We start from the raw sequence: 19,259 nt of genomic DNA, 5'->3' as shown, positions 1-19,259 counted from the left end.
CTTTTACTGCGACCACCTACCAAGGGGTCATTTAAATTGATGTCATTTCACTCCTTCCTAGACCAGCAAGACAAACATCCATGGTAAACTTGATGTTTCTTTTAATGCTGATAGTACAGGTACACTGAAGCTGTAGACAAAGTCATCGACTATCCTCTGTACACACATGAACAAATTCACTATCACATTATAATGAAACTAGCCAATGGTCCGTATTCGCTATGTATTGTACTCCTCGATACACTCAGATAAATGAATTACTCAATGCACGTACATTCTTCAGATATAAATTCTTTTGTTTATTATAATTAAATAAATTGAAGATTATTATTTCACTTAGATACAAACTTAAAAAAACTGTAATGATGAATTATTCCAAAAACCCTCTGTTAAATAATTTGATTACAATTTTTAAAGATAATTGAAATTACATTATTACTGTTAAAGTTAGAATAACGTTTCTGACTATAATTGAGAAACGTTCCTAAAGTTAATTATTAATCGAATATGAACTTCTCTGAATACATAATTCGTTGTCTTGTAATACCTTTGTAATGTGAGATTCGCATCTCCAGTCATATTCATCATTTTTTGGTACGTGTCGATGGAGCTATTTTGCCGAACTGATGTAGTACAAGATCAGTACTATTCTCTTATACGTTTGAGTGTTATATGTTGAGATTTTCTAGTTGAAGAAAAATATAATGAAGAGGAAACGCTCTCCACAACGTTTCGTTATACAACTTAATGAATCAGGTACGGAAAGAAACCTGTCTTTCTACTCGTAAAGAAGAAACTATTACAGCTCCATCTATCACAAAGCGAAAAAAGTGGCCCAACTAAAACATTCGTATTTCTTTACGTACTATACGAATAAGTAATAAAAAATGGGGGTTCATATTTTAAAAACGCAGTTGACATCCGTTTGACCTATGACAGCGCCATCTAGCGGGCCAACCATAGCGCCATCTTGACTCAAGATGCTATACTCAGTGATAAAACAAAGCTGTAGGCTTTTACTAGAAATATTGACCCTTAGACAATGTGTCTAATAGTGTATTTTAAATACGACAGTATGCCATTTTAGGCACTGTATAACATTAAAACATTTGATAATGGCATTTTAAGCCAAAATCATGATCGTGTAAATGTAACACTGCAAATAAAGAAATGTACTATAACTGTGGCCCCACGTTATGAAAAAATTATTAAAGTTATCCCTAAATTTGAGGATGATTCTCGAAGGAATGGTTAGTCGCAGCACACAACAGGGATTTGCATTAGCGAGAGAGGTATGAATGGATTATTTCCTAGATTTCATGATTACATTTATTTCACGCTCTAGAAGAAAATTAGCTGCCTCGTTTTAGACCGGTATGCAGGAGGCAGAGGGCTTCTCTGATGACTTGACCTTTAGAAAACTATAATTCCTTTTATGTTTAGAGCGTTAAAACCGAAAGATAAAGATTGTTAGCTCTTGGAAAGGATGATAATTACTCTCTTACAAGTGGCCATTTTGATACAGTACAAGCCGGCCAGGAATTATTCCGTTTTCACTTACTTCCTTTTACAGCCTTGAAGAACCACAAAACACTTCCTCCTTCTCTACAGTAAAAGGTGCCACAGGACCAAAACAACAATTATGTACACCGATTTCTTCACTTGAATGATTTTAATTGAATTGTGAACGACTATACTACCCTCTGCCCACACTCTCTTCAACGATAAAAAATTAAAGACAGTACAATGTGACAAAAGAAGATCAACCGTAACATATCTGTCCCTTTTTACAGAGATCTTAATATTCTACCTGGCACCGAAATGATTTGTTGTAAAGTTTCATAATGAACGCCGAATTTTTGCATGTGCTTGGTATTTTATTGATTATTTTCCATTCTTGAACGGTTCTAGGTTATGACACAGTATCGTGGAATACCACAAATATTTGTAGTTGGAATTACGTTGGAATGGAAAAAAAGCTGCTGGTCTGGAGTTCGATCCAGAGACACAGCACATATGAAGCAAAGTAGTAGGGTGATGTAGTCGTCACTCCACGTTTGATGTCAAATTGACATGCAAATTAATTAAATTGATCAATTGATCACCCCCTTCCTCTGACCACACCTGCCCCCAACTACACCCAAGCCCACTCCCAGATGACGTCACTTGTTTCCTCAGCCAGCACGTGGGCCCGAGCCTCCTCCCCCTCCTCACCGTCCTCCCCTATCCAACGTCCCTATCTCCTTTTCTACACTGACTCCTACCCTATCTCCTTTCCTACACTGACTCCTACCCTATCTCCTTTCTTACACTGGTCTCCTACCCTATCTCCTTTCTTACACTGGTCTCCTACCCTATCTCCTTTCCTACACTGACTCCTACCCGATCTCCTTTCCTAAACTGACTCCTACCTTATCTCCTTTCTTACACTGGTCTCCTACCCTATCTCCTTTCCTACACTGACTCCTACCCTATCTCCTTTCCTACACTGACTCCTACCCTATCTCCTTTCCTACACTGACTCCTACCCTATCTCCTTTCCTACACTGACTCCTACTCTATCTCCTTTCTTACACTGGTCTCCTACCCTATCTCCTTTCTTACACTGGTCTCCTACCCTATCTCCTTTCCTACACTGACTCCTACCCGATCTCCTTTCCTAAACTGACTCCTACCCTATCTCCTTTCTTACACTGGTCTCCTACCCTATCTCCTTTCCTACACTGACTCCTACTCTATCTCCTTTCCTACACTGACTCCGACCCTATCTCCTTTCTTACACTGGTCTCCCACCCTATCTCCTTTCCTACACTGACTCCTACCCTATCTCCTTTCCTACACTGACTCCTACCCTATCTCCTTTCCTACACTGACTCCTACCCTATCTCCTTTCTTACACTGGTCTCCTACCCTATCTCCTTTCCTCCACTGACTCCTACCCTATCTCCTTTCCTACACTGACTCCTACCCTATCTCCTTTCTTACACTGGTCTCCTACCATATCTCCTTTCCTACACTGACTCCTACCCTATCTCCTTTCCTACACTGACTCCTACCCTATCTCCTTTCCTTATCTAGTTCCTTATTGGCGGGAATTTCGAATTTTGGCCGGAATTTCGAATGTTGGCGGAAACATTTTGGGCTCAGGGGCTGCGCTGACGTCCCACATCACTCTCCACCCACGAACTGGAGGGAAATTATAATTGGTGGAACCCTTTCTGGGACTCGAACCCTGTTCCTCCTGGACAGAAAGCCCAATTTAAGCCCCTTAACACAATTCTACCACCAGTGGCGCTTGAAACTGACGGGAAATTAAAAAGGGCGGTGCCCTTTCCGAGACTCAAACTCTGTTTCTACTGGATGGAAAGCCCCCATTCACGCGAAAAAAAAAACATGGAATCTTTCCAGATGCGGAAGAGGAAGGTTAGTATAGTGTGCATTATTTATTTTGGTCCAGAAACTGGCTCAAAGATCGATCCTAATTACGTTATTAGTCACAAAGATTTGGCCTAATTACGCACCTATATGCATAGCGCTACACAAGGACGACATAAAAGGGCAATACTACACAAAATTTGGCGGTACCATATACTGGTGTTACCATGCTGGGAATAAAATTACGCAGTACAACTCAATAACTGTGACAGACACACTCAATCTCTACCCTTCACCTACAAGCTGGTGGGAAAAAGGCAGGGGTGTTTAAGGTATTATCTTTATTCTTTTCGTAGGAAATATGTTCAACTGACGAGATACTGATGTTTGACCGAGAGGAGTTTAAAAAGTGTATTACGTTAGGCATACAGAATCTATCGCTGTTTGACGTCACAGTTCACTACAGATGCCCGCTCAAAAACCATCCTAAAGCCCAGCCAATACACGCTACCGCAACATATAGAAAAAAAATACGTGACAGTTCTAATTACACTTCGAAAATGTCGAGCAAAAACAAGCACTCGTAATGAAAGGGTCATAATGCAGTACATGTAACTGGGGGAAATCGTCGTCCTAAAAGACTGCAAAGGGGATGGTAGTTCAATGTGCGTTCTCCTCGATGTACAATCACAGGCTTCTTTAAACGGCCAACTACTCCACCGACCGCCTCGTGGCACGTGCAAGCCGCTGTCCGCCCTTTGCTGTTATTATTCTGTGGCTCAATTGCTGACCCCCCCCCCCCCCCTCCCCCACGGCAGCTACAGGCCTTACCAGGTCCTCCGCGACCACTCGCGATAAGCGGCATTCCTTCAGGCGACAGTCCTAGACAACAGAAAAGGGAAATTTAGTAGCACAACCCCTCCCATCCAGAAAAAACTCCAGATGGCTATTTCAAAAGTCGGCTGCTTATGGAACAGGGAGCGCCTCCCACCTAAAGCGAGCACAGCCTCACAACGCAGTGCCCTTAGTACAAAGTGTGACACCCTCAGATCCGCGATAAATGACCGTGGGTTTTTTGTCTAAAGGGAAGGCCGCGGTCTCTGAGGGAACTCGCCCGCAGCAGCCCGCCGTTCGCTGGACTATTTAATATCAACGTGACTCCTATAGCAATATAACTATTGAAAACGGAAAACACAAACGCGACGATAATAAATGTGCTCTGTCCACGAAAACAGCCTAAGTCCATGTTCGTTTAGTTTTCTAATCAAAATCGGAATAGGTTTTACGTTCGACTCCAAGAAAGATACAGTTCTCATTTCATTATATTGAGACGTATAACGAATTGCACTGGCACCGATCACAAATGATCAGCAGAGACATGACCGCTATGTGTAAAATCGGGAAAAAAAACTTTGACCATTTTGCTCCAAAAATTACCGTTCACCGTAGAATGTCCTCGTTATCTCGAAACAGTCATCGTAGTAAAGAAAAAGCGAGAATATAAACCCCAAAGATAAAAAAAATCTATATTAAGCAATTTATGTTAGCTTGCTGAACAAATTACACGACATTAGAGCATCTCTCGTTTTCAGTGGATGTAAATAAACGGTCATGCACATATGTGTTACAAACATTTCAGACAGTCTGCCATGCCATTGGCCCACATGCCGGAAAAATAACCACATTCATTTTATTTTCGACATCAAGAATCTATAATTCTGTGGCAGGTCTCCTCTTATCTGTGCGATGCCATAGCATCACGAAACAGATCGTGATAGCCCGTCTCCCCCTGTGTAGGTGGGAGATTGAAATTTCGTTAACAGATATCTTCGCAACGAAAAATAAAGGAAATGCCTGTCAGGAATCTTTCTTTGGTGCCCTAACCATCTCCTCCACCCACCAGTCCGCACGTCATTTATATCATTTTAATAGGCTAAGTAATTAAATTGATCTCGAGAGACAGTTTGCATGGTGAGTTAATTTCTTAGCAGTAGTCGTATTACACTCACGAGGTATATCAATGGGAATCCCAGGAGGAAATATGATGTTCTCTTCGAGGAACATTGAGAACTGACCTTTGAAGCCGACCACAGAGGGATTCTACAGCCAACACCATACATTTCGCGTAAGAACTGTACTATTAAAAACAGGATCATAGCCACTATATTACCGTCACCATGCATAAAAAGTGGTGTTGAGTCTACAGGCACACATACGAGTAGCTGTTAGTTCATGCTTTCGTGTGGAATCACTGTCTGCAATTTGGAATCAAGTCTATCCATTCTACCACGTACTTGTGTTGGAGCCTGTAGGGATGTCTTTTAATGATTACAGCCACCGGTGATTCATATTCGTACCATTATCATATCTCTGAACGACTCACCTTTTTCGAACCTATCTGCTAACGATTACATACAGCAAGAACTCCAGCGCTGTTTTTTAGACAGTCCCTCTGCATCTTTGTCGTGATCGAAGTCGCTTCCACAAACCGTTGTAAAGTTTCGTCGTTCTGGAGGATGACCATATCCAACAGACTATCAATCTCACGAGAGAATTGCTGTATCGTTCCTTCAAAAGCAGTTTAATACTTTTTTTTCGGCTGTAACTCACCGCCATACACTTTGTTTCTTCTACCATGACTTAGTGATCTGTGTCAGCTGCTGCTAAACTGACATTAACACTTTTCGATCCTCTGGCTCTCATAGAAAGCTGAACATTTCATGGCAGAAGCTGTGCAGCTACCACAACACGGGTTGCTAGAAATAAAACACAGATGTGATGTTTCTCGTAGACGAAAATGTAAAAGACATCGCAACATATGGAAATTGGAAGAGTTTGAGGTATTGTTGAGCACTTCCAACAGCTATTCGAAGATGATGACCAGTACGGTTAAGCTCATGTTTCCCATCGACAGGGTAGCGAATACATCGGTATTCCATTTCGAAAAGCATTGATCCTTCATTTTGCAGTCATGTACATTATTAATGTTCCGGTGTTGACCATCGCCGGAATGTACTGTTCATAACACGCATGGAGTAGTACTAATAAAAGGAGACTGTCACCTAATTGGTGAAAAAACTAGAAACATTTGGAGCGGATCGCAGCATATTGAAATAGGACCAGTCTGTAGCATTGAGGAACGCTACCAAACAATGTATGGAGGTGATGACCTCTACATTTAATCCCATGCACCTCAGCGACAGGTAGCAGATACCGGGTGTTCTGCCGAGGCTCCCTCCATCTCAATCGCGCGGTGCCAGTCAATCATTATACGGTAATCATCAGCATGCGCAGTGGACGTTCACGATGGAAAAGACACTATTGATATGGAACGATGTACTGTAATACACGCCGCAGCTGATAGCGAGATCATTGTACCCAGAAGTCGGAGAGAGATATTTCTACCACATTCTGCAAGCCGTGTACAAACAGAGTGAGCTGCGTTAACGCTATAGGACCGTGCTTTGACCACTCGGTGGAAATGGGAAAGTGTTGACGCAGCCCCACCACCCGTGAACGATGTCTACGGTCAGCACCAAACGAAGCCGGCTCATGGAATACGACTAGTATAAAAAACAGTACGAACAGTTATGGTGGTGTTTTTTATCGGGAAAATTAGGAAGACTCAACATTATACAGGTACTGCAGTCCGAAGCAGATCTGCGTCCCTCAGGGTTCATTAATGTGTATCACCCAAACAGTCTATCATTGTTATTGCGTACCATCCAACAAAGAAAAATTACAAACTACGTAAGCTTCGCTAACGACACCCGACAGATTTTTACCGCATCTCTCTCTTGCGATGTATCGAAAACGAATACCGACCTATTTGCCGGCATCGAAAATATGTGGCGATCCTATGAAATATACAGGTATAGATCCATTGGAGCAAGCGGTTACTGATCGACGTCGCTTGCACAGACCAATGTATAGTTTCATCGCCTGTGCTGTACGAGGACCACATCCCACAGGTTATCAGTCGCAGCCGATGGTCCCTGTTTCGTTGTTTGATACATTGCTTTCTCTGCTGTAACACACTTTGTACACTGCCATATACATTTGTTTCCCGCCACGACTTCGAAGCCTGTGTCAGGTTGTAAACAGACATTAACATGTTTTAGTCGATTTGGCTCCCACACAAAACTAGACATGGCACGATGCAATTCATGTTGATGCTGCTGATCCCACAACACACCCACACACTGAGTGATTGAAATAAAAGACAGTCAAAACATAAGGAAACTGGAAGAGTTTTCAGGCATTGCGGGGCGTTTCGAAACTGCGGTCCGAAGGTGATGAACGACCTCTACATTTAAACTCTTCATTTACAGTGACGGGATAGCTGATGTCACATTATTCCGCTTCATTCATTCTTCATATTGCTAACATGCACACGAACAGTGTTTCAGTGTTTGCCATTCCCGAAAGGTGTTGCCTCCACCACCAAGACTCTTCCGCAGTCTCAGACAAGCGATGACAGTCAATCATTATGTGGTAGCCAATAGCGTACTAGTGAACTGTTGGGATGGAAAAGCTACCGTCGATGTACTTTAATAATAAGCATCATAGTTGATAGTAAAATCATTTTCAGTAATTTTACCTAATTAACATAAGGACATCACACACATCCATGCTCGAGGCAGAATTCTAACCTGCGACCGTAGCAGTCGCGTGGTTCCCGAGTGAAGCGCCTAGAACCTCTCGGCTACCGTGGACGGCAAATACATGATTGTGCAGTAAGTTCATGCTTCGTTAATTCTCAAAGATATACACCAAAGTATATCAGACAGCGACCTATGTATCAGTAGCACTTCGATCATATTGTATAATTTACCATCTTTGCTATGTGGATGGGAGTCACCAGGCATTCTCGTATTCTTAGGATAAAATTAGATGCCGAACGATCTCCTCGCATTGTCTTTGAACAACGCTCCCTGCAACACTGGCACCGATTTAATCGACACTGGGGATTCCAAGGCATTCGAGAGTGTTGTAATTTCAAGTGCGAAATCGGATAAGAAGCGCCAAACTTTTTTTCGTGTGATATAATTAAAAAGTCGCAGTGTGTAGAATTTTTCCTGTGGCTGTACTGTGAAACATTGCTTCTTGGCAAATTTCGTGCTCTACATCAACGGGAAGTACGTTGTAGGGTTTGATAAGTGAATCTGCGACTATCAAAATGAGCGACATGTATGGTCGTATTTCTTTAATGCATTGACATAGAAGCTTTGATTTTTACACCCCTAAGAGATTGTGGACGTTAATATGTCACATACATTTCAACTTGATATGTCTACCCGTTCTTGAGAAAAATAGTTGTGAACAGTCGCACAAAGTGATAGGCGGACACCAAGCCGATCAAAACAGTCTTCCGTTTTTACCGACTGGGGTTGTTCTTGTGGTCTTCAGTTTAGAGACTGGTTTGATACAGCTCTCCATGTTACTGTGTCCTGTGCAAGCCTCTTCATCTCTGAATAACTACTGCACACTACATCCTTCTGAATCTGCTTCGTGTATTCATCTCTTGGTCCCCCTCTTCGATTTTTACCCCGCACGCTTCTCTCCAGTACTAAATTTGTGATCCCTTGGTTCTCAGAACATGTTCTACCGAAAGATTCATTCTTCTAGTCAAGTTGTACCACAATTTCCTCTTCTCCCGAATTCTATTCAGTAACTCCTCATTAGTTACGTGATCTACGCATCTAATCTGTGGTAGCACCAGATTTAGCAAGTTTCTCTTCTTGTTTAAACTATTTATCGTCTATGTTTCAGTTCCATACATGGCTACACTCCATACAATTACTTTCAGAAAGGACATCCTGCCGGTCGGAGTGGCCGTGCGGTTCGAGGCGCTACAATGTGGAGCCGAGAGACCGCTACGGTCGCAGGTTCGAATCCGGCCTCGGGCATGAATGTGTGTGCTGTCCTTAGGTTACTTAGGTTTAATTAGTTCTACGTTCTAGGCGACTGATGACCTCAGAAGTTAAGTCGCTTAGCGCTCAGAGACATTTGAACCATTTGAAGGACTTCCTGACACTTACATCTCTTGCTTCCCCAGTAGCGTAACTCATCTACTGCTGCAAGTGTCTCATTTACTAATATAATTCCCTCAGTATTATTTAATTCTACCACATTCCATTATCCTGCTTTGCTTTTGTAGATTTTCATCTCATATCTTCCTTTCAAGACACTGTGCATTCCGTTCAGCTGCTCTTTCAGGTCCTATGCTGTCTGCGACAGAATTACAAAGTCATCGACAAACCTCAAAGATTTTATTTCTTCTCCATGGATTTTAATTCCTACTCCAAATTTTTCTTTTGTTTCATTTACTGTTTGCTCAATATACAGGTGAATAACATCAGGGATACGCTACAACCTTTTCTCCCTCCCCTTCCAACCACTGCTTACCTTTCATGCCGCTAGACTCTTATAACAGGCACAGGGTTTCTGTACAAATTGTAAACAGCCTTTCGCTCCCTATATTTTACCCCAGCCACGTACCGAATTTGAAAGAGAATATTCCAGTCAACGCCAGCATCTCGTGGTCGTGCGGTAGCGTTCTCGCTTCCCACGCCCGGGTTTGATTCCCGGCGGGGGCAGGGATTTTCTCTGCCTCGTGATGGCTGGGTGTTGTGTGATGTCCTTCGGCTAGTGAGGTTTAAGTAGTTTTAAGTTCTAGGTGACTGATGACCATATATGTTAAGTCCCATAGTGCTCAGAGCCATTTGAACCATTTGAACCATTCCAGTCAACATTGTCAAAAGCTTTCTCTAATTTTGAAAATAAAACGACATTTTGTCTATGGAGTGCGTGACTGATTCTCTTGTAAAATTTTTTGTTTATTTATAGACACAATCACATGTTTATGACACAGTCATAACCGTTTTCGGCCATACAATGACCATCTACAGATGCTAAAGGGGGCATTCACTGAAGACAAATTCATGCGTCGTCAAACCGGGCCGACACACTTTGTAAAAGACTTTTTGTACGCGAACTGACAGCTGTTGACGGGTTTGTTCTCGGTAAGTCTTATCATGAAACTACAATGGATGTGTCGGGACCACGGCGGACAGAGAGGAAGGCTGGCGCGCTGCCACCGAGGGTGCGGGCTGCCTTGGATACTTCGCTGTCGGCGGCAGGCTAAGCTTCCGCGGTCATGCGCTGTCCAGAGCATCGGGCAACAGGGAAATCCCGCGGCTAATCGGAGCGCGTGGCGCCAAGTTTCCGTACTTTAAAAATTGTGGGTTGTCGACCTACACAACATTAGTAATTTGGTTCCTACTAGCATTAGCTATCAAGGGCTAAATTTTCGTGACACAATTTTTCTCCATCCTGTACATGTTTATGTCCAGCTTTTTAAATTTTAATTGCGTTATCACTCTGTTGTGAAACATAATAGTTATTGTGTATTTCTGGTGGAGTCTAGATGAACACCACTATTTCCATTGTTGTTCATAAACATTGTAACTTCGTTGATGCCTATAGCTAATTAGAATTTGACGATGGCCTTGTAAGCCGAAAACAGATCCACTGAGTAAATTAATCCTGGACAACATACACGATACTGCGTTTATTAATTTATTATTGAAAAGAATGGATTTAAATTGCTATAATGTCAGAATGAGCTCCCATTTTTCTGCAGTCAAACATTAATACTGACAAACCAGATAACACAATGCAAAAGACGGCCATGATCTAGTATTATTATTTTGTGAAAAAAGTCACGAACACATTTCTGTTTAACTTTTGTCACTGGTTTCGCCCAGACTCTGACATAATCAGATCTGTACCTGAGGTGCTGGAGGACTGTTGCTATCACTGACGCCAGCTGGGTCCACACTTAGGACGAATGATATTTGTTCCCAGCACAAGTTATCGCAGTAGCCTCATGTTGAAGATGCAGCGTACGGTTCAAATGTCGATTTAAAGGCAATGGGATACAAGGTATTTTTTTTATTTTGGGCCCAAAAAACAATCAACGTCTATTAGTAACACATTTTATTTTAAACAGGTAAGTTGACACTAAATGTAGCTACTGAAGTCAGGTGTTTGTCTCTTCAGGGGTTCTCGTAGTCAATACCAAGTATGAACATGTTGTGCGTACCATTGTAGGGTCCCGCAGACACATCGATGTCACCGTAGCTGGGGTAGGTGAGGGATCCAAGGTACCGAATTTCGAACAGGTAGGAGGCATTGGGGTCGGTCTCGTAGGTGATGGGGATCCTCAGCAGCTGCGTCGGCTCAGCAACTCCCGAGTAGTTGCCGGTGGCCACTGTCCTCCAGGAGTCCCCGCCATGGGGATACTCGCTCATGGTGATCCTGATGTCCTGCTGCTCAGGGCCGATCTCCAGCGTCGCGTAGTTGCGCACGTGGCTGCTGAAGTACAGGGCCGTCACCTTGTACGCTCCGAGGTAGCGGTGGGGCGTGTTGAAGACACCCATGCAGCACTTATGTTCTCCGGTCCAGGCAGCAGGGTCTTGGAACAGCACTGTCCTCTTCGGATATGAGGCTAGAAACACACCATAGCAACAAGCTCAAATAGTATAACAGTTAGTACATAGTAATAGTTAGATGGTGCTTCAGCAAGCAGACTAATAGTAAAGATCTGTGAGTAGCCTAGAGGATATTTAGGTGGATAACGTCTAAATTTTTATATAGCATTTTTACAGGCACGGTGTAATATTTAGATTCTTTCATGCTTGGATTTAACATCAGTAAGTGAGCGCACGGTAAAGAATGTGGTTGTTGTGCTGTTGTCAGCTTGAAAGTGGTAATGCCAGAAGACAAGCCAATTGCATTAAATTCTGCGGATGTTCGATGATCGGTGTGCAGTCGGGCAGTTGACTCCAAACTTAAGTTTGCGCATAAAAAGGTCAAGAAATCTATTATTGATCAACTACGGTATTGGTGAAAAACCACTGTAAACGTTACAATGAGCCGACACTAATCACGGGACAGCGATATGTACATATGCAGATGGCGGCAACTTCGCGTACATAAGGTATAAAAAAGCAGATCATGGACGCCGCTACCATTGGTGTTTCGGTGATTCGTCTGAAAACATTTCCGACTTGATTATGGCCACACGACGGGACTTAACACACTCTGAAACCGGAATTGTGGTTGGAGATGGATGCATGGAATATTCAATTTCGGATATCGTTAGGGAATTCAGTATTATGAGATGCACAGTAGCAAGCATGTGCCGAGAATACCAAATTTAACACATTACATCCGACCACGTACAAGGCAGTGACCTACAGCAGTGGTATTTGCGTATAGTTGTTAGTACTAACTGACAAGCAACTGCGTGAAATAACCGCAGAAGACAATGTCAGACGGACAACTAACGTATCCGCTATGACAGTGCGTCGAAATCTGGCATTAATGGACTATAGCAGCTGATGACCGACGCGAATGCCATTGCTAACAGCACGACGTCGCCTGTATCTCCTCTCCTGACACCGTGACCTTATCCGTTGGAGCCTGGAAGATCTTGGAAAATCCTGAAATGCTCAGACAAGTCTCGCACTCAGTCGATGGGAGCTGATAGCACGGTTAGAGTGTGGCGCAGACCCCACAAAGCCAAGCACCCAACGTCAACAAGCCTGTGTTTGCATGGAATAGACTAGTTCCTGTGGTCCAGCTAAACGGATAATTGGCTGGAAATGGTTATGATCAGCTACATTTGCAGCCATTCATGTACTTCGTGTTCCCAAGCAACGAAGCACCACGTTACTGGGCCACAGTTATTCGCTATTGCTTTGAAGAACATTGTGTGTAATTCGATAGAATATTTTGGCCACCCAGATCGCCTGGCGTGAATCCCATCGAACTTGTATGTGTCATAATCGAGAGGTCAGTTCGTGCACGAAATCTTTCACTGGCTACCCTATCGTAACTATGGTCAGTTACAGAGGATCAAATTTTCTGCAGGGGACTTCCAGTGACTTGTTGAGACCATGCCACGTCGAGTTACTGCACTGCGCCGAGCAAAGGTGGTCCGACAAGATACTAGGAGGAGTCCCATGACTTCTGTGTATTTACGGCAAAATAGCTAGGAGTAACAATCGGAAGCGACGTAAGGTCAATCGAGAACTTGAAGCTAGTTGTAGGACAACCAGATGCCAGGCTGAGATTAATTCAGAGAATCTCACATAAATGTAATCATTCATTCACGAAAGAAGTGCGTGCTGTAAAACACTTGTTCGGTTGATTCTTGAGTATTGTTCACCAGTCTGTATTAACAGAAAAAAAATCCGTTTCATTTGCCAGTAATTTATTATTTATTGCACAACCGGTTCGAATCCTAAAGCGTCATCTTCAGGTGCCACCAACTGCGAAGAAGGGGAGGGCCTATTAGCGTGCAAAAACTATAGGGCTGACATACTAAGAGTTAATTGGTTAATAAACTAGTTACATGTTCCATAGATCATGTGAACGATTCTTTATCAAAATGATATGGAATGAGTCAGTGAAGAGGGTATGTACACGTGATTACTGTTAACATTCATGAACATATTACGATTTCAGTCCTAATCGTGCAACTAGGCCTAAAATCCTTGTCCACGAGAAACGGTTTATGATGGCTATATGTTAATGCGAAAATTATCAAAAAAATTTATTTTTGCATATTGAACCCTTTTTTGTATCAATGGCAGCTTTAACAATGGGTAATAAAAATCATTTTTCTTTCTAGTGTTGCAGGTATGTAGGCACCACTGATCATCTCAAACTGGGTCGGATGATTTATGACTTCAACTAGAAACAGTATATACTGTAACGGCACAGTTAAAATGCGTAGCTCCTTGAAAAGGTACGTACATGAGGTCCGCTGGTAAACATCACATATTATAGAATGAGATTTTCACTCTGCAGAGGAGTGTGCGCTGATATGAGTGTGCTTCGGTAGCTCAGATGGTAGAGCACTTGCCTGCGAAAGGCAAAGGTCCCGAGTTCGAGTCTCGGTCGGGCACACAGTTTTAATCTGCCAGGAAGTTTCATATGTGCTTCGGTAGCTCAGATGGTAGAGCACTTGCCTGCGAAAGGCAAAGGTCCCGAGTTCGAGTCTCGGTCGGGCACACAGTTTTAATCTGCCAGGAAGTTTCATCACATATTATGGTTATGCTCGTTTTTCTGCAATCAATACTTTATTTCTAAGTGATGAGTTAGACCACACAATTAGTCCGTAAGGCATTGTTGTTGATGAGGTCTTCAGTCCTGAGACTGGTTTGATGCAGCTCTCCATGCTACCCTATCCTGTGCAAGTTTCTTCATCTCCCAGTAACTACTGCAACCTACATCCTTCTGAATCTGCTTAGTGTATTCATCTCTTGGTCTCCCTCTACGATTTTTACCCTCCACGCTGCCCTCCAATGCTAAATTTGTGATCCCTTGATGCCTCAAAACATGTCCTACCAACCGGTCCCTTCTTCTCGTCAAGTTGTGCCACAAACTCCTCTTCTCCTCAATTCTATTCAATACCTTCTAATTAGTTATGTGATCTACCCTTATAATCTTCAGCATTCTCCTGTAGCACCACATTTCGAAAGCTTCTATTGTCTTCCTGTCCAAACTAGTTATCGTCCATGTTTCACTTCCATACATGGCTATACTCCATACAAATACTTTCAGAAACGACTTCCTGAACTTAAATCTATACTCGATGTTAACAAATTTATCTTCTTCAGAAACGCTTTTCTTGCCATTGCCAGTCTACATTTTATATCTTCTCTACTTCGACCATCATCAGTTATTTTGCTCCCCAAATAGCAAAACTCCTTTACTATTTCAAGTGTCTCATTTCTTAATCTAATTCCCACAGCATCACCCGACTAAATTCGACTACATTCCATTATCCTCGTTTTGTTTTTGTTGGTGTTCATCTTATACCCTCTTTTCAAGTCACTGTCCATTCCGTTCAACTGCTCTTCCAAGTCCTTTGCTGTCTCTAAAAGAATTACAATGTCATCGGCGAACCTCAAAGTTCATTATTTCTTCTCCATGGATTTTAATACCTACTCCGAATTTTTCTTTTGTTTCTTTACTGCTTGCTCAATATACAGATTGAATAACATCAGGGAGAGGGTACAACCCTGTCTCACTCCCTTCCCAACCACTTCCCCTCGACTCTTATAACTACCATCTGGTTTTTGTACAAATTGTAAATAGCCTTTCGCTCCCTGTATTTTACCCCTGCCACCTTTAGAATTTGGAAGAGAGTATTCCAGTCAACATTGTCAAAAGCTTTCTCTAAGTCTACAAATGCTAGAAACGTAGGTTTGCCTTTCCTTAATCTTTTTTCTAAGATAAGTCGTGAGGTCAGTATTGCCTCACGTGTTCCAAGGCATTATTTCGTAGAAATATGCAAATTTATGTCAGGATGTTGATACGTTTGTTTCCAAGAATAGTAATTATGGGAAGAGTGAAAGCAGCTTAACTTAACTGTTTGAGAACCTCTGTAATATGAGACGTAAACAAGTGAACAGTGGGGCACATGCATAACTATGAAAACATAAATGCGTAGCGGACGGGCCGGTCATTTCCTGGGAGTCACGCCCACGCCAAACAAACGCTTGGGAGCGGCGGCTGCCCGGCAGCTCGACACTACTTCCTGCTAATCGTTCAGTATCACGACGACAGAAATCCACTCGTTAGTCATTTAACAGTTCGAGGAGCACAGAGTCAACACCCGAAAATCTGAGATTAGTGCGAATCAGTTCACTGATTGCCAGACTTTGCTGTCAGATGTCGAAGGCCTTCGTTCCCTACCAGTATCAGCCATGTACGTGACGGCTCGGTCAAATTGTTGACCTCACTTCACTACGGATGGACGTGACATTACATCGGGGTCATATACAGACAGACTTTTGGGGAGGGGAATCTGTGAGCAATTTAGACACTTTTCCCACAAGAATCGTTCTGTCTAGCGTACTTCATTCAGCCTAGGCGTACCTTTCTAGTACCCACACCATTTTACTCGCGCTTTGCAACCCACCTATTACCCGTTCCGTTGTTAGACTTTTGGTTGCAGGAATCTCAGAATATGTATTTTGTTCTGCCAGTGCGTCGCTCCTGTTGCGCAGTTGGGTTACCATGGGACTACGGATGTAATTTACTTCAACGAGTCCCGTCGTCGTAAAGAGCCTAACATTCCTAACTAGGTTGTATACTTGGGTCCATGGCGCCACACTCGAACCCTACCATCAGCTCTTACCAACTGAAATCAGGACTCATGTGACCAGACCACAGTTTTCCTGTCGTCTCGGGGCCAAACGATTCGGTCACCAGGCCAGGAGAGATGTTGCAGACGATGTCGTGCTGTCTGCAAAGGCGCACACGTCAGACGTCTGCTAGCGTAACCCACTGAGAACAAATTTCGTCGTTCTGTCCTAACGGATGTGTTAGTCGTACGTCCCACATTCATTTCACGTAGTATGCTTGTCTATTACCAATGGTAACCCTACACAAAGGCTGCTGCTCTGAGTTGTTAAGTGAAGGCTGTTGGCCACTGCGTTGACCGTGGTGAGAGCTAATGCTTGAAATATGGCATTCTCGGCTCACTCGTTGACATTATGGATCTCGGAATACTGTATTCTCTGATTTACTAAATGAAATGTCCCATAAATCTGCAACTAATATTCCGCATTCCAAGCTGTAAATTCCTGTTTTGCGGCCATAATCATATCGGAAACGTTTTCACGTAAATCCTCCAATGCACTGCCCTTTTTTACCTTGTGTACGAATATTACCGGCCTCTATGTATGTACACATCGCTATATATGTAGTACTGTATACATACAGGGTGTTTCAAAAATTACCGGTATATTTGAAACGGCAATAAAAACTAAACGAGCAGGGATAGAAATACACCGTTTGTTGCAATATGCTTGGGACAACAGTACATTTTCAGGCAGACAAACTTTCGAAATTACAGTAGTTACAATTTTCAACAACAGATGGCGCTGCAAGTGATGTGAAAGATATAGAAGACAACGCAGTCTGTGGGTGCGCCATTCTGTACGTCGTCTTTCTGCTGTAAGCGTGTGCTGTTCACAACGTGCAAGTGTGCTGTGGACAACATGGTTTATTCCTTAGAACAGAGGATTTTTTCTGGTGTTGGAATTCCACCGCCTAGAACACAGTGTTGTTGCAACAAAACGAAGTTTTCAACGGAGGTTTAATGTAACCAAAGGACCGAAAAGCGATACAATAAAGGATCCGTTTGAAAAATTTCAACGGACTGGGAACGTGACGGATAAACGTGCTGGAAAGGTAGGGCGACCGCGTACGGCAACCACAGAGGGCAACGCGCAGCTAGTGCAGCAGGTGATCCAACAGCGGCCTCGGGTTTCCGTTCGCCGTGTTACAGCTGCGGTCCAAATGACACCAACGTCCACGTATCGTCTCATGCGCCAGAGTTTACACCTCTGTCCGTACAAAATTCAAACACGGCAACCCCTCAGCGCCGCTATCATTGCTGCACGAGAGACATTCGCTAACGATATAGTGCACAGGATTGATGACGGCAATATGCATGTGGGCAGCATTTGGTTTACTGACGAAGTTTATTTTTACCTGGACGGCTTCGTCAATAAACAGAACTGGCGCATATGGGGAACCGAAAAGTCCCATGTTACAGTCCCATCGTCCCTGCATCCTCAAAAAGTACTGGTCTGGGCCGCCATTTCTTCCAAAGGAATCATTGGCCCATTTTTCAGATCCGAAACGATTACTGCATCACGCTATCTGGACATTCTTCGTGAATTTGTGGCGGTACAAACTGCCTTAGACGACACTGCGAACACCTCGTGGTTTATGCAAGATGGTGCCCGGCCACATCGCACGGCCGACGTCTTTAATTTCCTGAATGAATATTTCGATGATTGTGTGAGTGCTTTGGGCTATCCGAAACATACAGGAGGCGGCGTGGATTGGCCTCCCTATTCGCCAGACATGAACCCCTGTGACTTCTTTCTGTGAGGACACTTGAAAGACCAAGTGTACCGCCACAATCCAGAAACAATTGAACAGCTGAAGCAGTACATCTCATCTGCATGTGAAGCCATTCTGCCAGACACGTTGTCAAAGGTTTCGGGTAATTTCATTCAGAGACTACGCCATATTATTGCTACGTATGGTGGATATGTGGAAAATATCGTACTATATAGTTTCCCAGACCGCAGCGCCATCTGTTGTTGACAATTGTAACTACTGTAATTTCGAAAGTTTGTCTGCCTGAAAATGTACTGTTGTCCCAAGCATATTGCAACAAACGGTGTATTTCTATCGCTGCTCATTTAGTTTGTATTGCCGTTTCAAATATACCGGTCATTTTTGAAACACCCTGTATGTACTACTGAAAAAGCAGTGTTTGCGGCATGTAAGTCTGCGAGTTGAGAATGTGCCTGGATGCGTCTACTGAAACGCTCTGCACTGTCAGAAGGACACTACACTATCGGTCAAAGCTTGTTATTGAAGTACTACTGTTGTATAATTTTAAAGGGGTTTGTGAGTATTGTTCGGACAACCTTCAACAATATGCACGTATCATGTTGCTACCCGTCCATAATACCTTAGAAGACATTGAGAAAACGGCGCACTCACCACTGGCGGCAGCTGCGATCAGCAGGATAGCTAAAGCCTGTCTCAGCATGGCGTCTGTACTTGTCTGTCTGCACTCCTCAGTGAAGGAAGCTGATGATTTCTTTTGATCGCTGACACCGTCTTATACACACGGAGGCCACCGGTTTTGACGTCCGCCGGGCTGCTCTTTTAGCACAATTGTGTTGTGTCACTCGTTGACGCACATCTGAAAAAAACGTTATTCATGCAGTAACACTTGAAAAACGTCGATTGGTTCTCTTTAGATTAATTAACAA

The 19,259-nt window shown here is 43.1% G+C and overlaps 1 protein-coding gene across 1 annotated transcript; it reads right to left on the bottom strand.

The window, feature by feature from the left end:
• Nucleotides 1-11,361: 11,361 nt before the first annotated feature.
• On the bottom strand, nt 11,362-19,140 carry LOC126335128 (uncharacterized). Its single transcript, XM_049998088.1, has 2 exons — nt 18,985-19,140; nt 11,362-11,887 (listed from the first exon to the last, which is right to left on the bottom strand). The coding sequence occupies exons 1-2, from the start codon at nt 19,031-19,033 to the stop codon at nt 11,436-11,438; spliced, it is 501 nt and encodes a 166-aa protein (XP_049854045.1). The 5' UTR covers nt 19,034-19,140; the 3' UTR covers nt 11,362-11,435.
• Between the last annotated feature and the right edge of the window lie 119 nt (nt 19,141-19,259).

The sequence above is a fragment of the Schistocerca gregaria genome, chromosome 2 (genome assembly GCF_023897955.1).
Source record: "Schistocerca gregaria isolate iqSchGreg1 chromosome 2, iqSchGreg1.2, whole genome shotgun sequence".
NCBI classification, from domain to species: Eukaryota; Metazoa; Arthropoda; class Insecta; order Orthoptera; family Acrididae; genus Schistocerca; species Schistocerca gregaria.
This window is presented reverse-complemented; position numbering and strand designations above follow the sequence as displayed.